This window comes from Hylobates moloch, unplaced genomic scaffold, assembly GCF_009828535.3.
Source record: "Hylobates moloch isolate HMO894 unplaced genomic scaffold, HMol_V3 SCAFFOLD_8, whole genome shotgun sequence".
NCBI classification, from domain to species: domain Eukaryota; kingdom Metazoa; phylum Chordata; class Mammalia; order Primates; family Hylobatidae; genus Hylobates; species Hylobates moloch.
Genome location: NW_026652283.1, coordinates 97,005,464 through 97,031,413, shown reverse-complemented (window position 1 = coordinate 97,031,413; position 25,950 = coordinate 97,005,464). Strand labels below are relative to the sequence as shown.

At 43.3% G+C, this 25,950-nt stretch overlaps 1 protein-coding gene across 1 annotated transcript in view; it reads left to right on the top strand.

The window, feature by feature from the left end:
- CMTM8 (CKLF like MARVEL transmembrane domain containing 8) overlaps positions 1-15,296 on the top strand; it is a 130,894-nt gene extending 115,598 nt beyond the window's left edge. Inside the window, exons 2-4 of the mRNA XM_032162224.2 lie at positions 2,459-2,632; positions 12,842-12,958; positions 14,859-15,296. Of these exons, the coding sequence (XP_032018115.1) occupies positions 2,459-2,632; positions 12,842-12,958; positions 14,859-14,942 (375 nt within the window). The 3' untranslated portion in view covers positions 14,943-15,296. The remainder of the gene's footprint in view (positions 1-2,458; positions 2,633-12,841; positions 12,959-14,858) is intronic.
- Positions 15,297-25,950: the final 10,654 nt, after the last annotated feature.

Genomic DNA, 25,950 nt, shown 5'->3' with positions numbered 1-25,950 from the left:
ATCCCATTTTGTGTATCTTCACTTTCAATAAGTGTTGTTGCCACAGATGTAAACACAAAAGCACATCTCCATTAAGCATCTTGTCTCTGGAATTCATCTACTAATATCAAGCAGATAAAAGAATATTGATGCTCAACTCTAAAGAGCAGAAACAGCAACATTTAGAGTCTTAGCTGCTCCCCGGCACAGGCACCCAAACTGTACCAGGAAAGTGGCTTCTCTCGGGAAGCAGTTTAACATGTCCCTGGAAACCTGTCTGATGGCTTCAAGATCTTCACAGGAAGTCTTCTTAAAGAAGGGCCTGAAGTCTTCTCTCTTCAACATCCACTTCTTCTAATCCCTGTTTGAAGGTCCTCAACTACCTTAAACTGAGTAGGTTGAAAATTCAACTCATGAACAACACTCCCTTAACCCGTTCCTCTTCCATTGTTCCAACAGAACAAGTCAAACTCTGATCTACTCCAGAAATCTTTCTAGAGACCTGGGGATCATTCCATTGTATCCTCTCCCTTCTCCTCCCCCAACCCCATATCTAATCCATTGAAGTCCCATCTGCTGAAATTTGTCTTGAATTCACTCACTTCTCAATATTCACTGCCACCATATTGGTCTTGAAGACTTCATATTCTTCCACTTGGATTATTGCACGCTCTCTGAATTTGTCTCCACACCACTGCTCCCCCTTTCCCCTCCACAAGTCCATTCTCGACCTGCAGCCAGAGTGGCTTTATAAAAAAATCTAGCCTAATCTTAACATTCTCTTTCTTAAAATTCTCCCACTGCCCTTCAGATAAAGCACAAAATCCCTAGGCCTCCTGGGCTCATATCATCTGACCTTCCTCAGCTCTCTAACATTTTGCACCAATATCCTAACTTACTACACATTCTTACAGGTTCTAGAAGGTAGCAGAGCCCTTCCCACCTTCAGACCTTTGCCCATGCTGTGTCCTCTGCCTATAATGTTGCCTTCCTGCTTCTGTCTTGCTAGTGCTTTCAGCCTTCAGGTTATTCTTCACCCTGGACTTCTCCGATGCTTCCTATGCCTGCCAGCAAGGTCATTTCCCCCATCATAGACCCTTATCATACCCTTTACCTTCTTCATAACATTTGCCACAGTTGTAATTGGTCAGGTATTTTCCTCCGCTAGACTTTAGTTCTCTACAAGCAGGATATGTACAATTTGTATACCACTGTCCTTGGGGCCTGATAGCAGGAAGCCCAGATACTGTAGGTGCTCCTATGTTAAACAAATAAAGGAAATCTGTCTCCCGAGCTTGGTGATTAGAGTTACTTTAGTATTTTGTTTCATATGCCACAAAGAAAGCTAAACCAGCAATGAAATTATTTGTCCTGTCACACAGCGAGCCAGGACTTGCAGGGCTAGAGCCCACCCTGGACTCCTGTTGCTGTGTCCTGGGCATGTGGTTCACATCTCAACTTTTTTGTGACTTAGTAATAAAGTCCACCTGGAAGGTGCTAGAATGTGAGTGCATACCTTGCTGTAGCCTTCCTTTGTCCAGGACTCAAGACATCTACAGTTTAGGTCAGTTTCCTTTTCCTTGATGAAGTCTTCCTTTAGTTAATGAGTGGTGTTAATTTGGCTTTGGGTATGGTCTTACTCGTCAGCAATTGGATGACTATTGCTGGGGTAAATGCACAACGTGGTAAAATACTGAGTGTCCACATCTGGACTGGGCCGTTGTTCATTCTGTCTTCTGAAAGCTGTCTCAGACCACATGTTACTGGCCATCTGTGAGAATAGCAGGGAATGCCCAGAGGTTCATCCCTTGAAAGCAGATCAGCTCCAGGGACCACCTCCAAGTGCATCTTCAGTCTTGTTTCCTTGACAGGTATCAGCCTGGGAGCAAATTCCAGCCGTGGATGTTGTTTTTCACCAAGTGGTATTTTAGAACCCCTGATTAGTGCTACTATTTAAAATGAAGATTATTATGTACAAGCTTGAGTTTCTGTGTTCTCCTGGGATGGAGAAGATCTGGCAAAACCAGCCCACAACTATCAGCTAGAGCTGAATTTTAAGAGAACCCCCTAAAATAAGATATTATTGGTCCCTGCCTGGACTGCCATGGTTACCTTCCTGGGATTTGTAGGCACATGAGTTTGCAAACCCTGTAATATTTTTAAGTCATGGCAGGGGAAGGTGGGGGTATATGCGTGAAAGTTGTAATTGACTTAGCCAGGCATGGTGGTGCACGCCTGTAATCCTAGCTACTCGGGAGGCTAAGGAAGGAGAATCCCTTGAACCCGGGAGGTGGAGGTTGCAGTAAGCCGAGATTGCTCCACGGCACTCCAGCCTGGGCGACGGGAGCGAGACTCCGTCACAAATAGATAAATAAATAAGTTGTAATTGACATTCTGTATAATTTTTTGTCTTTGTCCCTCCTTCCTTCTTTATCTTCTACTTTCCCCTCCTCTCTCCACTGCTTCTACCACTTTACAGGTTCTGGGGCTGCTGGTATGGACGCTTATCGCCGGAACTGAGTACTTCCGGGTCCCCGCATTTGGCTGGGTCATGTTTGTAGCTGTATTTTACTGGGTCCTCACCGTCTTCTTCCTCATTATCTACATAACAATGACCTACACCAGGATTCCTCAGGTGCCCTGGACAACAGTGGTAAGGAAGCCGTGGGTGGTGGTCTTGTCCAGTGCCCACTCGGTAGATGGCATTAGTCCTCTACTAGTCAATCGAAGACTGTCTCTCTGCCCAGAAAGGTGGGCCATACCATGGAGAACCCAACACAGCAGATAATCCCAACATCATCTAATTGCCTATCAAGTGGCTTACACCTGGGTGTGAAACTGGGCACATTAGAAGGTCCAGAAATTTCTTTCAGGCAGAATTGCAAACCAGTTCTCAGAAGACTGAATCAAGAAAAGCCAGGTTCTCTCCTTTAGACTCTCATTTTATTATTTCCCTGTTAACAATGTCAACTGGAAATAAATACGTCAGGGCGCCAACCTCTGCAGATCGTGCTTCCTATAAACCTCTCCTGGGGCTGTGGCCTTAACCCTTTGTACATCACAGCTCTTTGATGTTGGAGCACATTGGGTATAGAGTTAGAATGCAAATGAAAATTGCTATTAGAACACATAGGTGTTCTTATATATTTGAAAAAGAGAATTGTCAGGAATGACTGGATTCTCATCCTGGCTCTGGCACCATGCTAAATGCAGGATGGTGAATGTGGTCCAGGGGATATAGATAAGAAAATGAGTAGATATGAGACCCTGTTGCACACGCTGCAGTGGGGCTGTGTAGAAAGTGATGGAGGCTGCCACCTCAGCTTAGGATGGCTGGGAACTCTTCAGAGAAGAAGTGACATTTAGCTTCATCCTGGAGATCGAACACACACATCCTAAGTGGATTCACAGAGATGGAAAGTGAGTTCCACTTGCCTTAAGAGCATTGACAATCTGATTGGGAAATTCAAAGTAGCTAAATGATTTCCAAAAAAAATCCCAATGGTACCACATGTGTTTATGTATAAAACAGAGCTCTCCAGTGACACTATTTTTTTGTCTGTTTTCAACCAATATGTGAGAAAAAATATTTAGTTCCAAATAACTGACTGATGAACCAAATTTGAAATATAGTCTATTTGTGGTTATAGACTAAGTTAAGTTGGCAGACTTTCAGACAACACTATCATTGTTCAAAACGCACCTGGCTTTGTTCTTTCTGTGTTGCTAAGCTAAGTCCCCCAGGAAAACAAGTCTGATTTTATTTCACAGAGCAGATTGACTGACTCTTGACCATTTCCCCAAATCCAAAAGTAAGGACTCTTCATTAAGGTTTTCAAGAAAGCGTTGCAAGTTTGAAAAGTAATTCCAAACAAGGTGCTTAATCACTGTCTAGGGTGGTGGAAGCAGCCTTGTTAGAATTGGTGTTTTGCTGCCTCAGGTGGGCATCAGGAGGGAAAGACTCATTTAGATGCTGGATTCAAAAAAAGTTAGCACCTTGAAGTAATAGTAACTGTAGGAACACAGGATGAGGGAATAATCAAAGTAGGTTGGAATTTAAGGAACGCCGTTTTGGAGAAAGTTGTGTCCTAGGGTGGGTCTTGAAGAAAGCGCCTGTGAACTTGGAAGAAGAGGAACTTGGACAGTGTAGTAGGGGAGCAAATTGTTGGGATGGAGGAATGGACAGTACCCTTCTTTCCCCTTTTGCCTGAGTCTCAATTTCTAGTTATGTTATCTAGATCAGCAATTGGCATGCTGTCTCTGTAAAGGGCCAGATAGTAAGTATTGTAGTCGTCTTGGGCTATACTCCTATGGCCCAGCCACTCAACTCTGCCTGCAGCATTGAGAGAAGCCATAGGCAATTTGTAAATGAATGAGCATGGCTGTGTTCCAGTAAAACTTTATTTACAAAAACTGGTTGTGGCCGGGGGCGGTGGCTCACGCCTGTAATCTTAGCATTTTGGGTAGACACCTGAGGTCAGGGGTTTGAGACCAGCCTGGCCAACGTGGCGAAATCCCGTCTCTACTGTAAATACAAAAATTAGCCTGGTGTAGTGGCACATGCCTGTAATCCCAGCTACTCAGGAGGCTGAGGCAGGAGAATCGCTTGAACCCAGGAGGCGGAGGTTGTAATGAGCTGAGATCACGCCACTGCACTCCAGCTTGGGTGACAGAGTGAGACTCTCTCAAAAAAACAAAACAAAACTAGTGGTGGGCCAGATTTGACCCACAGGCCATAGTTTACAGACCTCTTGTCTAGATCATATATAGTCTTTCTCTTCTCCAAGCCTAAAACTCCTTCACTGATTTATTACATTAAAAATTTTAAAATATTGCCTTTAATAGGACTTTTAAAAAGAATATTAACAATGCCTACTTCCGGCACCCCTAGTTTTAAAATGCTTTGATTTTCATTATCAGAATTTATTATTGTAACGTGTGTCCCCATTTTATAGATAAGGAAACTGAGGTTTGGAGTCTTGTGACTTTGCACAGATTTACACACAGTAGGGGTCTACATCTTTTGAATTCCATCTGCATTTGTTTTCTGATCTCATCCTGCTCCAGTAGGTAGGAACTGTAGCCAGACACCAGGAAACCAGGACTCCTAATCCCTTTAGAAGGGTTTAATCATTTATCCCCCTTAAGCAAGGCTGTCAGCCTCCAGGTCAGGGGTTGCACACTTACATGTGTGAGGCACCAGTCAGGTCGTACAAGTGAGTAAACTCAGCATGGTATTGAACCTTGCCACCCAGACACACTTTCTTAGCATCTTAAACAACTTGAGAATATGCTTCACTTCACAAATAGCTGGAAATGTGCTCCCAGGATTGCTAAATTTTCTGTTTGTTTTCTAAGGCAATCTAGAAATCTGAGCTTTGGTGTGAACTCTCCCAATTTTAAAATGCTTACAGCCATATTCTTAGAATTCGTTTGCTGCTGGCAGAAGCTACAGGTCAAACATGTCTGACTTCTGGTTGGGGTTTATGTTTACTGTTACAACTAAATACACCTTTGTAACTTCTCAAAGCATTTGTGAGTTGGGTACATGGTGTTAACCAAATATCCAGAGTGGAGAATGGAAAAAGCTTCCATCTGTTAACAACTAAAAGCTCTGACTAAACTTCCATATTTTCCAGTGCCCAGCAGAATCTCTTACAGAACAGCCTGTGGGGGATTCAGATGCCAGCCCAACTGTCGTGTCCCAGCACAAATCAGGAGCATAGCAAGTGTCAGGCTGGGACTTTGTGCTGAGGCAGCTGACAGGCTCCTGGTGCCGAATTGGACTGCCTAAACTGTTGCTACTCAAAATGTGGTCCCTGGACCAGCAGCGTCACTGGGAGATTATTAGGAATACAGAATGTTAGGCCCTACTCTAATTCTGATTTGTACTGACTGAATCAGAAATTCTGTAGAGGGCTTCAGGATCTCTATTATGACAAGATTTCCAGATAATTCTTAGGCATCTAAAGTGTGAGAAACACTGGTTTAAAAATAGTTATAGATCCATAATCCCTGAGTCAAAACCTTTGACCGGTTCACTGCAACTCACCTCCGGTTAACGATTCTCTCCTCACCCCGTACTGGATTACAGCATCACCACCACTAGTAGAGACAGGGTTTTTCCATGTTAGTCAGGCTGATCTCACACTCCCGAACTCAGGTGATCCACCCGCCTCGGTCTCCCAAAGTGCTGGGATTACAGGCATGAGCCACGGCGCCCGGCCTAAGAGTTTTGTTTTTTTTGTTTGTTTGTTTGTTTGTTTTTTCAAATTTTGGAAAGGTAATAAGGTGATTTAGTGCATTTACGACAATATGTACGCCTGAGTCTGGGGCTGCACTGTAATGAGACAAATTAATGTTTCTGCAAGAACACGTGGATTTTCCTGCTAAGAGGGATAATGAAGACCACATTGCTCCCATGTCAGCTCAGGTCAGCTTTTACTACCAAATGACTTTTGAATTTACTCTTGCTTTTCAGAGCATTTAGGGAATCTAAGATTGCAGAGAAGGGATTGGTAGACTTGGTTTTAGTCCCCTGGGAACTTGTCTGGGAGACCACTGCAGAAACCAGAGTTTTATAATCTCACGTGTAGTGCCTCCATTGATAAGGCATGAACTTTGCATTGGAATCTTATCTTAAGAATAGCTCATTCCCTTAATGTGTCTGGGGAGGTAGAAAGTGACCTATATCCATTTTTAATATGCAGCAGAAACCACAGCTGGTTCCTACTAGCGCCTCTGAGCTCCTGGGCTACAACTGTTATGATACCATTTATTCAGGGAGACTTGGATAGGTTTTCCAACAAATCTGATTTAAGCTAAAAGTTCAAAGCAATAAAATTTGCCTTCTTCATAGCACCAAGCACTAGGGTCTACATGCATGCGTTTCCTGAGGATTTGTCCTCTGTAGCTCATCCCTGCTGACCTCACTGCAAGCCTTGTGAGCTCCAGAGAGCAGGGATGTTTGTCTCCTTTTACCAGTAAAAGCAGCTACTATTTTTTTCTTTTTCTTTTTTTTATTTTTTATTTTGGAGATGGAGCCTTACTTTATTGCCCAGGCTGGAGTACAGTGGTGCAATCTCGGCTCACTATACCCTCCACCTCCCTGGTTCAAACAATTCTCCTGCTTCAGCCTCCTGAGTATCTGGGATTACAGGCGCCCACCACCACGCCCAGCTAATTTTTGTATTTTTTTAGTAGAGACAGGGTTTCACCGTGTTAGCCAGGCTGGTCTTGAACTCCTGACCTCAGGTAATCTGCCCATCTTGGCCTCCCAAAGTGCTGGGATTACAGGCTAGAGCCACCGCACCTGGCAGGCAGTTACTATTTCTTAAGCACATACTGTGTGCCAGATATCACACTGGGTCCTTTATATTTTACATCATTTCATTTAATCCTTACAGTAACTCTGCAAAGATAGAATGCATTATTTCCATTTTGCACATGAAGAAACTGGGGCTCTGAGAGGATGCTTGAGAGCCAGGAATGGGAGGCAGATCTTCTAATACCAACCACAGTTGTGAACCTTGGAGTCTGTTTGGCTCCCAGTATACACAGATATTCCAGTTTCTCTTGCCCTTGGAAGTAGCCATTTCCACTGTGCCATCCTGAGCAGGAAGTGCCAGCCTAGATATTGGGTCTTGGCGGTCTTTTCAGCATAGCAGCTCTAAAGAGTCCCATTTGTTATTATAAATCTTCCAAAAGACCCTTCTTCTAATGATGGTGCCGGAACTGAGCACATGACTTACCAGCAGGGGCTGAGAGTCAGAAAATGGGACCTTCCTGTTGGCTCTGTCTCCAGCCAGCCTGCCTGAACCTACAGGCCTAAGTCCCTGCTGTCACCTGGTGGGATCATGTTATAACCAGGATCCATTGAGTCTTCCTGTCTTCTCTTAACAAGTCAATGCAAATGCCTTAGCCTGACGGGCACAGTCAAGTTCTAAATGACTGCCTCTGGCCTCCAGCTGATACAATCATTAAACAGGAATAAGAAAAGTAAGTTACTGTGTATACTTTATGGTTTACACAGCTCTTTAACAATATGGTCTCCTTTGAGATGGGTGAGACTTGTATAGTTTTTCCCATTTTGTAAATTGAGTACAATCAGTTTGATGGTAGGTTTAATCCCTATAAGAGAGGGGCAAAATAGCATTGGTTTAAAACTTATTTCTCTCTCCTGTGGTAGTCCAGAGGTAAGTCACCTGTTCTATAAGATCATCTGTACCCCAGGTTCCTCCTTTCTTGCGACTCTGCCATCTTTAACAGTTGGCCTGTGGTCCAAGGTGGCAGCTTCAGCACCTGCCATCATATCTACATTCCTAGTCAGGGGGAGAGAAGGTAAAAAGTGGGCAATGGAGGGCACACTTCTTACCTTTAAGGCACAGTGTTGACATTGTATATGTTACATCTGCTCACATTCTTTAGCCTAAACGTGGTCACCTGACCACATCTTCCAAAGGAGGCTGGAAGGTGGAATCTTTAGGAGGCCATGTGCTCAGCTGGAAGCTCCATTACCACATAAGAAGAGAGAAACATAGCAGGGGACAGCCAGCAGCTCTGCCACAGATGAAACAGCTAAAGAGGTTATTTCCCCAAAGCCACATAGCTGTGAGCGCTGCACTGGCCCATCTCCTGTATCCTGCAGCCCTTCTCCTAGTTGCTTATCATATCTTCCTTCTTTCTTTTTTGGTTGTGGATTCAAAATATAGCTTTTTAGATGAAACCTACATGGAGATTCCCAACAGACCTGATTCAGTGTGTCTGGGGTAGCGCCTGAGAACATGCTTTTCTGACAGATTTCCAGATAGTGCTGATACCACTCCTGCACTTTGAGTAGCACTGAGCTCCTTTACTAGCTGGTTGTAGACAAGGTGGGGAGGGAAAAGGGGATTCTTATCCAGCATCAGCCTGTACCTTTTCCTCAGCCTTTGCCCAGACCCAATCTCTTCTGTCAACCATGAGTGTCTCTTCCACCAATGTGTGGTAATAGGGACTAGAGAGCCAGAAAGGCAAGCCACAGGTGAAGAGGACATCCCTACCACCCTTAAGAAATGGACTCTGGGCCAGGTGCAGTGCCTCATGCCTTGTAATCCCAGCACTTTAGGAGTCCAAGGCAGGAGGATCACTTGAGCCCAGGAGTTCAAGACCAGCCTGGGCAACATAGCAAGACCTGTCTCTACTAAAAATAAAAATTAGGCCAGGCGCGGTGGCTCACGCCTGTAATCCCAGCACTTTGGGAGGCTGAGGCGGGTGGATCATGAAGTCAGGAGATCGAGACCATTTTGGCTAACCCGGTGAAACCCCATCTCTACTAAAAATACAAAAAATTAGCCGGGCATGGTGGCATGCGCCTGTAGTGCCAGCTACTCAGGAGGCTGAGGCAGGAGAATCGCTTGAACCTGAGAGGCAGAGGTTGCAGTGAGCCAAGATCACACTACTGCAGTCAGACTGGGTGACAGAGTAAGATTCTGTCTCAAAAGAGAAAAAAAAAGACAGAAAAGAAATGGACTCTGTGGAAAAGATGTGTACAAGGCTGATTATACTAAGCAGAAGGATATTTAAATAAATGCTAAAAAGAGAGGCAGGTGAAGTTCCAGGGGAGCATTCCTTCCCAACTATTCACTTAAATTTTTGGTGGTTTGGGTATGCCAGATGGTGAACCTAGGTAGCTATGTCTTTCAACTCTTGAGGGCCCAGTATCAGATGCCTGAAAATCTTGCCTTCTTAGCTGTCTGAATAGATGTAACACCAGGGACAGGAGCTGCTCATTATCCCCCACTATCCATTTTCTTCTGTAGTAATAGAAGTTTCAGTTGAGCCTTGGCCACTCTGTCACTGGGTGGGCCCTGGGACTGAGTTCCAGCTGAGGGGATGTTTGCAGCAGTGATGTGTGAAGCTTCATGGCCCTAAAGTGGGGCTGCTTTTTTTCTCCTCCCCCTCCTCCCCTTCCTAGCAGCTGAGATTCTGCTGTGGTAGTGAGACACCTCCTGGGCCATGTGGAGAATGGTGAGAACCTGGAGATGGCCAAGTATTGTGTATGGAGCCTGTGTCCCTGTCACCCCGAGGCTGCCAGACCAGCTCTGGCTGCCTAAACCTTAGATAGGAGTAAACTCTCTTTCCTAAGCCACCATCTTGGGTCATGTCCCCACAGCCAAATTTACTAACTGTATATTATCTCAGGGCTTCTTTCCATTATCTTGAGATCTGAGATTTATTTTCATATGTCCACAAGTACTATGCATAGCTAGGTAAAAATAAGCCGGTATTTGAGAGAAAAAAAAAAAAGAGAACATTTTTATACCAAGGAGGGATTGACTTTCAGAAAAGAGTAGACTTCTTTCTCCTCCCTTCCTCCAAAAAAAGAAGTTGGAAACCTTCTGTTTTTTTGTGTGTTTTTGTTGTTGTTGTTGTTGTTGTTTGTTTGTTTTTGTTGTTGAGATGGAGTCTCACTCTGTCACCCAGGTTGGAGTGCAGTGGCCTGATCTCGGCTCACTGCAACCTCCCCCTCCCAGGTTCAAGTGATTCTCGAGCCTCAGCCTCCCGAGTAGCTGGGATTATAGGACCCATCACCACGCTCGGCTAATTTTTGTATTTTTAGTAGAGATGGGATTTCACCATGTTGGCCAGGCTGGTCTCAAACTCCTGACATCTCAGGTGATCCACTCGCCTCAGCCTCCCAGAGTGCTGGGATTACAGGTGTGAGCCACTGCACCCAGCAGAATTTTTAAATTACTATATTGTCCTTGTAGCTCTCTTTCACCGTGGCCCAGGGAACTGGCATTTCAGTTGGAGGAGCTATCAGGTTTTTCAACTTGAAGAGTCTCTGATCCAGGGCCTATTTCTCTATAGCAACAAGACCTCATGTTTCTATGAAGCTAAGTAACATTCTAGAACCCTCTGAAGCTTCACATATCCCTCCCTTATTTCTGTAGCCCAGATTTCTTTTTTCAACCTTTATGATGATCCTGGTTTCTTTGCTCTTCTCTTTTCTTTCATCTCTCCACCTATTTTCACTACATTTCCCCCAACCCAGGCATTCCCCTGGACATGTTTACTTTTGGGAGTGTTAAACAAGACTAGGGAAGTCACAAAGTTAGGCACTGTGAGATAGTGCCTGAGAGAGGCTTGTAATAAACCTGGCAGAGCTCCCAGTGTGGGGGGTGCACAGCGGGAGAATGCCCCTGCCTTCTACTCACATCTCTACCAACCCTCTTCCCCTTCCCCGTTTCTTTCCAAGGGAAATAGCAATTTCTTTTTTCTTTAGAGTTCAGAAAAATGGGCCATATTTAGTGAGAGATGGGGTCATTGCATGTTCACAGGTCCTAGACTCAGAGAGTCTTTCTTTCCCCATCTCCTCTCTGGCCCCCTCGTCCATGTGGGCTCATGCACAAGGCCCAGGACGTCAGGGCAGTTCTGGCCAGGCTGAGCTTTCCCTGAATTCTCTTTCATTCATTCTCATTCTTTCCTTGTATAAAGAACTAGACACGCATGAGAGCCCTGAAACACATCCTCAAAGATGTTCATTGCAGCAGCATTTATAATCCTGGAAAAATTAGCAACATTGAAACGCCCATCAGTAGGGGAAAAGTTAAATTATGAAGTATTAGTGGCAAGACAAGACTAAATGGTTTGGCAAGTACTAAATGTGCGTGACTCTATATTCTAAGAGGTGATATGGGAGAAAAAATACCAGTAAGGGCTTGTGTGTTAATGCACAGATGTGTTTCTAGACCAAAAAGTAAACAAAAAAACACAACCAACATTCCTAATGAGTCATTTAGTGAGACCAGGGCTTCTTAGGGGACAGTTTCGGCAGCCTGACCCTGGGTCTGACTGTGGTGAAGCCCTTATCTTAAAGGTTAAGTGCCCTGACCTGGGGACAGTGTGAGCACAGGTGGAGGTGGCAACAGGGACATACAACCTCTGCCACAATGCTAGGGCCTGCAGTGGGAAAATTCTATGTAGCTTTTTTTTCTCTGAGAAGAAAGAGATTGCTTCCTCCCTTTCCCCTACCCCTTCTTCTGTCTCCAAGTTACTGAGGGAAAGATGTTAGACCACAGAGGGCCCACTCCTGAGAGGCATCCCCCTTCCTCCCCAGTTGGTTTCTGCTCTGGTTTCACCTCACTCCTGCCCCTCCCGTGTGTTCAGGCAGGACCCAGCTTTGCATGGTTTCCTATGCATGTTTCAGAACATGGTTTCTTAGAGTTTAGACATAACTGAAAACCAAATACCTACCGGGACTTACATATCTTCTCTAAAAATAGGAACAAATAAGGTGAAGCCAAGGGTGACATTAGTTCCCAAAGGGCTGTAACCGCCTTTTTAAGAACTTGCAGCTAGGACAGAGGAGCTCATTTAAATATCCCTCCCTGTTTGGAACAGGGGGTTAGGGAGTCAGCTGGGCCTGTTTTGGGGGACACTCTATTGCGCCTCTATGTCAGGGACACATGCAAGGGCTACAGCTGCGGCTGAGGGCCAGGGGCTGAGGCTGAGCCCACTGTGTGGCTGCCACTGCTGCCTGCCATCCTCAGACAGCGTCAGCTTGGCTGACATCTGGATGAGATGAGACTCAGGAGCAAACGGAAGAAGCAAAATGACTGCAGGGGCGGCATGCAGTCTCAGTGTCTTGTGGGGGCAGGGGCGGCATCTGGTATGAGCTGCCGTAAAACCCTCTCCTCTTGCACTTGCTGCCTCCCCAAGGCCCTGAGAGCTGCCTTCCCACAGCCTTGTCCCTCACCCTCCCACAGGTGTCCACCTGGGCCCCTTCCCACACCAGAGGTACAGCCCTCGTCACTTCTGAAGTCCAGAGGTGTGCAGACCCTCCCCTCTCCCTAAACACTCTGCCCCTGTGTCCCCCCAGGGCCTGTGCTTTAATGGCAGTGCCTTCGTCTTGTACCTCTCTGCCGCTGTTGTAGATGCATCTTCCGTCTCCCCTGAGAGGGACAGTCACAACTTCAACAGCTGGGCGGCCTCATCGGTGAGTAGCCCTCCATCCCCACATGATCCTCCTCTTCCCTCCCCAAGGCTTGCTTGGGATTGGGGAAGACAGAGTCATCTGCAGGAAAAAGCAGCGCTTGCAGTAGTGACAAATTAGCAATTGGCTTATTGATTTGAAAATATCTAAAACTGGCAGGGGGCAGGGGGCCCTCCTGGCCCAAAGTGGGAAAAGCCTGGGAGACTGCTTGAATGAATGCCAAATAACTGGAACAAGATAAATATTCAAGGGAGAAAAGCTGTTTAAAGCATGCTAAGAATAATTCTACTTCCTATAATTTACTAAGTGGGGGAAGGTTGCAGAAAATGAACAGAATGTAATTCCATTTAGTTTTTTTGTTAAGTGAAAATATTTGTTTATGCATTGAGAATGCCTAGAAAAATATATACCAGTAGAGGTTCCTTCTAGAGACTGGGATCGGGAAATGAGGGGAATGGGACAAGGAACTTCTATTTTTTTTTTTTTTTTTTTTAGAGAAGGGGTCTTGCTCCATCACCCAGGCTGGAGTGCAGTGGCATAATTATAGCTCACTGCAACCTGGAACTCCTCAGCTTGAGCCATCCTCCTACCTCAGCCTCCTGAATAGCTGGGACTAGAATCCTGCACCACCATGCCCAGCTAATGTTTTAACTTTTTTGTAGAGACTAAGTCTCGCTATGTTGCACAGGCTGGTCTGGATTTCCTGGGCTCAGGTGATCTTCCTGCCTTGGCCTCCCAAAGTGCTGGAATTACAGGCGTTTGAGCCACCGCACCTGACCTTACTTTTTAATTTATATACTTCTGTTTGCATTTTTAAACTATAAGTGTGTATGATTTGTCTAATTAAAAAAAACTGGTATTAAGAATCTCTCTGAGATTGGCCTTAAAATAGCCCATCTCCAAAAGAAGCCTATCGGGGGAAGGAGGGAGGCAGTTAGACAGAAATGCCAAAATGATTATGTCAAAGCTGATTGATGGTACATGGGGGCTCATCATATTCTTTACTTTTATTTCTGTTTGAAGATCTCTATTTAAAAGTAGATTGGTCGGGCACAGTGGCACATGCCTGTAATCCCAGCACTTTGGGAGGCCTAGGCGGGTGGATCACCTGAGGTCAGGAGTTCAAGACCAGCCTGGCCAACATGGTGAAACCCCATCTCTACTAAAAATACAAAAAAATGAGCCAGGGGTGGTGGCGGGCACCTGTAATCCCAGCTACTTGGGATGCTGAGGCAGGAGACTCACTTGAAACCAGGAGGCAGAGGTTGCAGTGAGCCAAGATCACGCCATTGCACTCCAGCTTGGGCAACAAGAGCGAAACTCCGCCTCAAAAAAACAAAATAAAATAAAAGTAGAGCACATGGATGCCGGTGACATTAAAAATCACAAGCTTTGTCAAGACTGGGCTCAAGTTAACACATAGCAAGAATGAACTAGAACTGGGTGGAGGCTGCCCCATTAATTAAGAAGGGCCTGCATTTTCCTCCTCCCTGTTCACACCTCACATACCATGTGGGCTCATTGCTTACTCTGGCCCACTCGACTCATTTATGTGAACTAACACTGTAGCAGTCCAAGATTGTACCCCAGACCTAGATTGCCTGTGCTAAATTAGAAATGATATACTTTTCTCAGATGCACTGCCGCCGTATTCACTCCTAAGTGAACTCCCTGAGGTTATTTGAGCAAAACTACAGGCTTTCAGATGTTCTCCAAAATAAAAACAGCATAACCAGAAATCATTTGAGAAGGATAGTAATTGAACCAATAAAGCAGTTTTAGACGACAAGGCCTGGTATCAAGAGAAGGTAGTGAGTGCATGATTCCATGGAGGTGAAATGATAACTTTTGCTAATTAGGATGTGCCCTAAACCACACTTCTATTATGCTTTGTTTTCTCCAGTTCTTTGCCTTCCTGGTCACCATCTGCTACGCTGGAAACACATATTTCAGTTTTATAGCATGGAGATCCAGGACCATACAGTGATTTACCATTTTGATAATTAAAAGGAAAAAAAAAGGAAGACTCTTACTGTAAAAACAGCTGTAGGTATAATGTATATTCCCAGAGAATTGTATTTAACTAATTAATGTTTTTTATATTCTTAAATTTGCTCACAAATTGTGGTTTGTTACAATTAAACTGGATACTTATTTGCAAAGTGTTGTAGCTTATAATGAACTCTTAAGTATCTTATTAATGTATTAATGTCTTCATAGATCATATTTTCTTAGACAATGTTTAAATAGATAAATTGCTAATATTGAGAATGTGTCAAGTTTGTAAACCTAACTTTTAAGATGCCAGATTCTTTTTTGATTAAATGTTGCAAAATCCCAACTAATGTTGTGTTTGATTGGAGAAAGGAGACCTACTGTTGAAGCTTGAGGCTAGGCTCTCAAGGCTGGCGGGGGGCTGGGAAGTCTCCCTCTTCACGGGGCTGCATGGTATGATATTGTCAGGAGAAACTTATCCATAGTCTCAGGGCAAAGAGGCAGGAGATTCATTTCCTCAATTCTGGGGATCATAGATCAGTGTTCATGATTTTCATATGCTAACAGGTTGCCCCAGAAAGCATCTATTCAGACCTGGCCTTGGACATCAGTGATAAGCTCATGGGAAGTTATGCTACTAAGTGCAGTGACTGACGTGCTTGTGATATTTTTTCTAATATGCATTATAAAAAATATATAACTATTAAAAGGATAAATATCTGAATATATTGAATATATCTTAAAATTATCTTGCTGGCTGGGCACTGTGGCTCATGCTTTATAATCCCAGCACTTTGGGAGGCCGAGGCAGGCAGATCACGAGGTCAGAAGATCGAGACCAGCCTGGCCAACATGGTGAAACCCCGTCTCTACTAAAAATACAAAAATTAGCTGGGTGTGGTGGCAGGTGCCTGTAATCCCAGCTACTTGGGAGGCTGAGGCAGGATAATCGCTTGAACCCAGGAGGCAGAGGTTGCAGTGAGCCAAGATCACGCCACTGCACTCCAGCCTGGTGACAGAGCAAGACTGCATCTCAAAAAAAAAAATTGCTGACCACAGTAACATGTGTGCTATCTTTTGTGAAAACTACTGGGCCAGGCCAGGCATGGTGGCTCATGCCTATAATCCCAGCACTTTGGGAGCCTGAGGTGGGTGGATCACTTGAGGTCAGGAGTTTGAGACCAGCTTAGACAATATGGCAAAACTCCATCTGTATCAAAAATACAAAAAATAAGCCAGGCATGGTGGTGCACCCCTGTGGTCCCAGCTACTTGTAAGGCTGAGATAGGAGGATCCCTTGGACCTGGGAGGAGGAGGTTGCAGTGAGCCACGATCATGCCACTGCACTCCAGCCTGAGCAACAGAGTGAGGCCCTGTCTCAAAAAAAAAAAAAAAAAAAAAAAAAACTAATAATAAGACACTGCTGGACCAAAAGGTTTCAATATTCCAAATCTCCAGTGCAAAAATATTGTAACATCATTATTAGATAGTATCAGGTAAAGAGAAAAGCTCACATCAGCAAGACAGTATGTACTTAGAGGAAGTGTTTTTAGGTAGGACGATTCTTGCTAGTACAGCAGTGTATCTTGGATGATTTTTCAATATGAGCTTTTGAAAAACAAAAAACCACAGAAACGTTAGTGTAGTTGATGAGAGTGAACAAAGCTGAAGCTGTGCACTCTGTTGATATGACTCCCATGGCCTCTGCCTCTTGATCTCTCACCTGTTTAGCAGTGCTGTTTTTTTCTGTTTGTGCTAGTTCTCTTTTTCTGATTCTAATTGCATATCCAAGCTCTGATTACCCCTACATAGGAGAGTTGAGATTTCTTCAGTGTCTAATCATACCCACCCCAGACCTTTGAAAGTACCAATGAATAATGTTCTGGGGTTGTGGACTAGGCCCGCCCAAAGAGGTAGTGGGGAGGGGAGCTCCAAAAATGAGAGGTGAGTGTAGGGTATGGATGTGTGAGCGGATGGTGTCGGGGGGCACACGAGGCCACTCTGTGCCCAAAATGTAGCAAGCCATGGAAGGCTGAGCTTCCATAGCACAGACCTGTAGGCAATTGGTGCTGTGATCTTTGGGGAGCTGATTCCCAGTCATCACTGATTTTGCAGAAAAGCTGAAATAACTAGTCACAGTTGGCATGCTCTGCCTTTCCGTCCAGCTCTCCCTCTCACACTCACAAAAGCATGTGCACCTTCCACATACCCTGTGGGTTTTTCAGGTACTTTATGTTGCAAACAACACTCCATAAAAGTCAGAAAAAACAGTAACCTACAGATGCCTGCTTCTGGAAACAGAAAGAAGCCTGCTTTTCTGCTCCACGCAAGCATGTGTGTGTCATTTCTATAATCACAGCCACATTTATAGAACGTAACTTCTGGGGTAAAAAGTGCCATAAACCACACTTTGAAATGTTCTTCAAGTAGACTGTAATTTTAGTTCTTTCTTGAACTGGTAGCACCAAAGGCATGTGTTTCAAAAGAACAATGCCTAGTTTGTGTCCATGCAGGGGCACTTGCTGTCTTGTCTTTACTGGTATTTTTTCAGAAGCATGATCCTTTATGTTACCCTGAGAGTTCACTAAGACAATAACAGCAAAAAGCATTTATTTTTCACTGAAAAGAAATTATTATTTCATCTTTTGAATACTGAGATTTCGTTCATGAATAAGCTTTAAGTGTAGGTTTTTAGACAACAAAATTATTCTCCATTGTTCAGATTGGAGCTGTAAGTTGTGAATTGGGTTTACTTTAATTTTTTTCTCTTAATAAACAAGAGAAAACAAAGCCACACACAATACAGTCAACATAAAAATAGGTTTCTGGGGGCTTGAAAAATATTATTACAGGGATAGTGTACAAGGTACTTAAATTCATCTCTGCCATCTGCACTTGCCATCTGCATTCACCTCTCAGCCATTCCAAAACCTTCATGTCCTCTTTGGTGGAGCAGAGTCAGTTTTTAACTTGATATATTTACCCACTCATGGCAAATCAGTAAAATGCTTTGGGCAATTAATCTCTCTTTATTGCTATTTCCAACTTACTTCTCCCAAAAGATAAATATTTGGCCAACCTTTGAAAACTACCAGAAAATCTAGAGAAGAGGATGTTTGATATCAGTAATTTATTTTTTATTTTTAAGTTGCTCCCTTCACAGGAAAATCCCTTCAGGGCATCAGCACACAAAAGATTATAAATACATAAAATATCTCTGTAATAGAAGGTAGACACTTATTTATTTATTTATTTATTTATTTATTTAGAGACGGAGTCTCGCTCTGTCACCCTGGCTGGAGTGCAGTGGCGCGATCTCGGCTCACTGCAAGCTCCGCCTCCCGGGTTCACGCCATTCTCCTGCCTCAGCCTCTCCGAGTAGCTGGGACTACAGGCGCCCGCCATGGCGCCTGGCTAATTTTTTGTATTTTTAGTAGAGACGGGGTTTCACAGTGGTCTCGATCTCCTGACCTCGTGATCCGCCCGCCTCGGCCTCCCAAAGTGCTGGGATTACAAGCGTGAGCCACCGCGCCCAGCCAGAAGGTAGACATTTAGAAATGCTAACTGAAGATGCAGCCCTGGGTAGAAAATCAACTTAAAGTCCATATTTTTGTCCTCTAGACAATTATTATTTTGATTGAAAAGATGAGTTTTCACAGAAAAAAATTGGTTTTATTGAAATTTAATTGAAAAGATAAATTTTCACAGAAAAAAATCTGGACATATGATACATGCAAGCACATGCGCACACACACACAAGCGCACGCACTCTGAAAGGTGGCAGCCTGAGCATTTGTTAACTTGGCTGCACATTAATGTTCTGCTAGCAACATCTGCCGCCAAATGTGAATTGTGAACAGACAGCTGTGAAGGAAGGTAAGGTAACTTCCAGTGTTGAAGACAACCTAGAATAATGGGGAAGATTATAATGCATGTTGTTATAAGTTGGGGGGGTATATAAACTTGGGTTTTTGGTATATATAAAAGAAGATAGGGTTTGGGAGAAAGTGCTTGGCATCACAGAGTGATGACTTTTCAGAAACTTAGGAAGGTAGGTGGGAAGAAAGGTGTTGATTAAAAAGATATTACATTTGGAAGATATGTTTTGCAAAAACTTTCCTATCTATGGCAGAATTGTTTTTGCTAGAATATTCAGAATAGCTAAATAAACCCAGGGCATAGGGAACCTTGTGGCCGCCTCCCCAGCATCTTTTCTTCCTCCTCGTATTCTCAAACTGCCCTAGTTTTTATTCAGTATCCAGACCACCCTCTTATAGCCCCAGTGTTTTATAAGAGGCCGACTCCATTAGGACTCTAGGCATGGAGCCTACGGCTCTGCCTCAGCTCATCAGCATGAGACCACCCTCCACCACAGTGATTGGTTCAGAGATGGTCATGTGACCCAGGGCTTGCTTGGGAGTTCTGGGAAAGAGGCATGCTGTGTACATGTGTGTTACCTAATATACATTGACCCTTTATGCCGGGCACTGTACTAAAGGGCTTTGCATCTATTATCTCATTTAACTCTCAGAAGGGGAACTCTGCACAGTACATACTAGATTATCCTCACTTTACAGATGAGGAAACTGAGGTACAAAGAGGTTAAGCAATTTTATAAGATTATAAAAGTCATCTAGCTAGCAAATGGGGAGAGCAAGCATATTAACTGCTGGTGTTAATGTATTATGTATTTAAAGCACCTGGCATACAGTTGGTGCTCAATAAGTGATTTCCCTTTTTTTTAAATGTTTTGTTTTAATTGACAATAATTGCATGTATTTTGTGGGCATAATGTGATGTGGCTTTGGGGGGTTTTCTTACTTTTTATTTATTTATTTATATTTTTTGAGACAGGGTCTCACTCTGTTACCCAGAGTACAGTGGCACAATAATGGCTCACTGCAGCCTCAACCTCCAGGGCTCAAGCAATCCTCTCACCTCAGCCTAGCCAGGACCACTGAGACTACAGTCATCTACTACCAACCACACCTGGTTAATTTTTTATTTTTTTCATAGACATGAAGTGTCACTACATTGCCCAGGCTGGTCTCGAACTCCTGAGCTTAAACGATCTTTGTGCCTCAGCCTCCCAAAGTGCTGGGATTACAGGCATGAGCTGTGCCTGGCCACAATGTGATGTTTTGATTTTTGTATACATTGTAGAATTATTAAATCCGTGCTTACTCTTTTTTTTTTCATCCTTTGAGGCAGGGTCTCACTGTCACCCAGGCTGGAGTGCAGTGGCAGAATCACGGCTCCTTGAAGCCTCGACCTCCCTGGGCTCAGATGATCCTCCCACCTCAGCTCCCCGAGTAGCTGGGACTACAGGCATGTGTCACCACGCCTGGCTAATTTTTGTATTTTCTGTAGAAACAGGGTTTCGCTGGCGCTGGTCTCAACCTCTCAGGCTCAAGCGATCCACCTGCCTCTGCCTCCCAAAGTGCTAGGATTACAGATGTGAGCCACTGCGCCTGGCCTGCAGCTCTTTTGATGGAACTCTTAGAAGCAGTAGTCCTCTCCTTGGGTGAGAAAATATGTAGCCAGGAAGTCGTTTGCAAAAATTTTGTGACCACAAGGGGGAGCCAGTCATAGGATAACAGTAACGAAGAGTTAAGAGGTGGAAAGAAACTTCATCAATGATAACATCATTGAACAATTGAATCAATTCAGCCCTGAATGCTACCAAGCTCTGTCTTTGCAATTACATGAGCAATTCTACCCACTTAAACTAATTTCCATTACTTGCAACAACATGCATCATAACCATTACACAGGACATCCTGGCAAACAGCTTTCAAGCAAGTCACCACAAGGGCCTGTATAGATGGTAGTGATGATGACAGGAGCCAACTTTAGCACTAATGCTGTTTAGCAGTAGAAGGGTAGAAAAAGGGAAATTCTGAAAGCCCATTTGAGAGTGACTCAGGCCTTCCTAAAGTTATTGCTGAAGGTGGCAATAGCGTGGGAAAATCCTAGAAAAAGAAAGAGCTGGGAGGATGGGTACTCAAAGGAGTACTGCATGACCTGTCTTTGGCCACTGCAATAGGAAAGCTGAGTGTGGAGGAGGAACATGAACTATCTGGCCTCCAGCCATTTTAACTTAGGAGAATTCCACCGTGTTGTCGTAAAGGCAAATAGTCACTGGAGAGGTGGCTTCTCTCTCTCTAGGTAAGTTGAGCATTAAGTCCCAAAGAACGTTGAGAATGAGGACTAGAACTAAACTCTTGGCATTTAGGAAAAAGAACTTAGATATCACATATGGTGCAATTAAAACCACAATGAGATACTGCTTCACACCCTCTAGAAGGGGTAAATTAAAAAAAAAAAATACCAGGTGTTGGTGAGGTTATGCAGCATCTGGAATTTTTATACATTGCTGGTGGGAGTGCAAAATGGTATAATTACTTACAAACTTAAACAATACTTATAACCCAGCAATTCCAGTCCTAGATATCCACCCATGAGAAATATATCCACAAAAAGACTGCGCAAGAATATGCATAGCAGCTGTATTCATAGTTGCCCCCAAACTGGAAACAACCCAACTGGCTATCAAATGGTGAATGAATACATTGTGTATCTCTACAATGGAATACTGCTCAGCAATAAAAGGGAACAAACTACTGATATAGGCAACAATGTGGATGAATCACCAAAACATTATGCTGAATAAAAGAAGCCAGACCAAAAAAACATTTGATTCTATTTATATGAAATTCTAGAAAAGGCAAAACAAAGCTATAGTGACAGGAAGCAGATCATTGGTTGCCTGGAAATAGGGATGGAGCAGTTGGCTTAGAAAGAGGCACACGGAGATGTTCTGAGGTGACAGAAATAGTCTACATCTTGATTGTGGTGGGGATTGCGTGGGTGTATACATTTGTCAAAACTCACAAACTATTCATGTAAAATGGGTGTATTTCAATATAAATTATAGCTTGATAAAGTTGATTTTAAAAGAAAAAAAGTGGAATATTTAAAAATGTCCACTGTAGCCCTTCTCCCATCTGCCATGCTGTTGAATTGTTTATTACCTCCTATATCCCGTCTGGTTTGTGATCTTTTGGAGAGTTGGGAAGGTGAGGTTTCGTCCCCATCTTCCCTCTGGAGCTCAGCACAGTGCCTGGAATGTAGTATGTGTTCAATTAAATGTCTACTGCAGTGAAAAGACTGGGAAGTTAAGAGTCCTGGAATACTGTGAAGGGTTATCGAGTTAGAAGACAATAGAGGTCAACCAATAGAGAGGGCAAGCTTAAGAGAGGTCTGTGAAAAATGAGAGCTGTGGGGATGGGAGACTGCCAGGAGATGCAGGAGGCTACAGCTGGGTGATGAGGCCAGCAGGGACCTGGAAGTGAAGAGCTGAATCTGTGGATGCATCTATGTTGCCCAGAAATAGATTGTCAGAACAGTGCTTGATAAATAGCAGCTACCAGGTGGCTAATGAACTGGGTACCTGGGAAAACACACAACCAGTACATAGGTTTCTAGAACACAGAAATGACTGTTTATGAGCTGTGGGGCCTAATAACCTCCAACCATTTAATGATATGGTACTAGGTTGAGCCATGTGAAATGGTCACTATTAGACTCTGTCCTACAAAAATGGCAATTTCATACGATTCGACCTACAACTTTATACTTGAGTTTCACGCATAATATCAGTTGATCCTCAAATCTTTGCCTTGGCCGGGCGCGGTGGCTCACATAAATCCCAGCACTTTGGGAGGCCGAGGCGGTTGGATTACCTGAGGTCTGGAGTTCGAGACCAGCCTGGCCAACGTGGACCCCCATCTCTACTAAAAATACAAAAAATTAGCCGGGCGTGGTGTTGGGCGCCTGTAATCCCAGCTACTCAGGAGGCTGAGGCAGAAGAATCTCTTGAACCTGGGAGGCGGAGGTTGCAGTAGGCCAAGATTATGCCACTGCACTCCAGCCTGGGTAACAGAGCAAGATTCCATCCCAAAAAAAAAAAAATCTTTGCCTTACATTAGGCAGGTGTCCATCGCTCCATTTATCTCACGGGGACAATGGAGGCTCCATTGAGTGGTCAATGACTTGCACAATTAGAATAGCTTGGGCTGGCACTGAGATTTTCTCACTCCGTCCCAACTCCTCCAGCCTAGTTTACTGAAAACATCTGGACTGTGAGGAAAGGAACCAGGTGAAAACTCTGCAAGGTGTGGGGATAAGGTAGTACATTTCCAGAAATCTATGTGGCATTATATATGAAAAGCCGTATATATGTTTGTTCCCTTGATTTGGGGGTGTATCTCTTAGGAGTTTAAGATTCACGCACAAAAATGTTAATCCTGTCTTTAATCCAGGGAAGCAACTGGAGTCAGCCTAAAACCCTAATAGTAGGAGAAAGCCAAAGTAGTTAAATCTACCCAATGAGCCTTTAGAAATTAATGTACTCACAATATCCCCTCCCAAGATTATTCAGAATCAGAATTGGCTAACACCATTATTAATGACTCCACTTTGTATTTTTAACTGATACATTTCTCAAGCTGTGCTGAACCTCGGTTGCTAGATTGGTCATTAAATCGATGATCAGTTAACATGTTGTCTTTCTAAAAATACGTAATGGAGAAAAGTTGTGCACACAAAAATATTCAGTGGCACTAAAAACTGTTTACGAGGAGTTTTTAGTAGAAAATGTTTATGGTGTAACTTTGAATTTACAAAAGGCAGAGCAAACTTGAGCAGTAAAGAGTGACAGGATCGCAAGGTGATTTTTTATTTTGTTTTTCTGTGTTTCTCCCAATTTTCTCCAGTAAGCATAAAATACATTCATAATCTGGAAATAAATATTTTTAACTAAAAGACAAGATAAAGCAGTAGTCTTAGTAGGTTGAAACAATCAGTATCCTATTTGTGGAAAAATTAAAAATCTTCCAGCCTCTTTGCAAAGGCAAACAAGCAGCCTGGGCAATTGCACGAGGACCACTGAGAGGACTGCACCTGTTGCCTTTGCCTTTTTTTCGGAAGGAAGTGTAGTCAGCTTTGGTCATCATTTATCTCATTTATGAAAGATTTCATGGATAGAGTGAGAAAGAGAGTCTGCCTGCCTGCAAATCACTCATTTACAAATTTTGAGTAGCAAGATTATTGTGAAAATTTACATCTGTATACTTACGTATAGTAGGAAAAAAAAAACTATGAGAATTTACATTTGTATTCCTAGCTTACATGGAGAGAAGTTCTTGCATTCACACTATTCTGCTGTCTTACACAATTCCAGAACATTCGTTCACCATACTTAGAGAATGTATAACGTAATAGTCTTCTGTGATTTCTTAAATAGAACTGGACTTTAACTTTTTAAAAATAAGGGATAGCTGAGCATGATGGCATGTGCCTGTAGTCCCAGCAATTTGGGAGGCTGAGGCGAGAGGATTGCTTGAGTCCAGGAATTCAAGACCAGCCTGGGCAGCATAGCAAGACCCTGTCTCTACAAAAAAAAAAATAATTACAATAGAAAAATTAGCCTAGTGCAGTAGCACACGCCTATAGTCTCAACTGCTTGAGAAGCTGAGATGGGAGGATTGCTTGAGCCCAGGAGTTCAAGGCTGCAGTGAGGTCTGACCATGCCACTGCACTCCAGCCTGGGCAGCAGAGCAAGACCTTGTCTCTAAAAAATAAATAAAATTTTAAAAATAAAATAAGGGATGATGATCATTATGAATAGTGCTGTAATCCAGCAGAGTCCCACCCCATACGGCCTCATTCTTAATTCCTGTGTCTACTTTTCATAGATTTACAGGCTCTTTCCTCACTGTCCAGACTGACAGTACAGTCTGTCTTTTATGATTGTACATCTCCCCTCTGCAGCAGCCTAACCCCTTCTAATGAAGTGTTTTTAATTTTCACTAGACTCGTTGGAATGGTATATAAAATGAGAGCTGGCACAGGCTGAAGGGCAGCCTCTCCTACAAGTTAAGGGCATTATCCTTAATGCTTGAGCACTTAAACTTGGTCTTAACTAAATGTTTAAGTTTAGAGAGAAAATATTTGCAAAGTGCAAATTTAATAAGGGGGTAAATATAATAAAATATATAAGGAACTCAAGAAAAAAACAACACAATTTCAAAATGGGCAAAGCATCTGCACAGATGTTTCTCAAAGAAGATATACAAATGGCCAACAGGTATATGAAAAAATGCTCAAAATCATTAATCATCAAGGAAATGCAAATGAAAACCACAATGGGGTATCACCTCTCACTTACTACTAGAACAGCCATTCTCAAAAAAGATAAGCATTGGGAAGGATAAGGAGACAAGGGAACCTTGCACGCTTGGTGGAAATGTAAATTAGTCCAGCCATTATGGAGAACAGTATGGAAGTTCCTCAAAAAGTTAAAAATAGTACTACCCTATGATCCAACAATCCCACTTCTAGGTATATACACAAAGGAAAATAACTCAGCATGTCAAAGAGGTATTGCACTTTCATGTTCATTGCAGCATCATTCACAATAACTGAGAAGTGGAAGCAACCTAAATGTCCATCAACAGACAAATGGATAAAGAAAATGTGGGCATACAATGGAATGCTGTTCCGCTTAAAAAAAGGAGGAAATCCTGTCATTTGCAACAACAAGGATGAACCTGGATGACATTATGCTAAGTGAAATGTCAGGCACCAGAAAGACAAATACTGCATCATCTCACTTATATGCCGAATCTAAAGAAGTCACACTCCATAGAAGCAGAATAGAATGGTGGTTGCCAGGGGCTGAGGGGAGGAGAGAGGAATGTTGGTCAAAGGGCACAAAGCTTCAGCTAGACAGGGAAAAAAAAAGTTTAAGCCTTAGTTAAAAGGCTTTTATTTTTCTTGCTTGTTTCCTTGTTATTGTTACTATAACGTTTACAGTTTTATCATATATTTACATTCAGAAGTAAGGCAAAGAGATATTCCCAAGTTTTAAGGACAAAAACAGTTTTTAATTTTTTAAAAAATGCTTTTGCTATTTTGAGAATGATCAAGAGATTTGT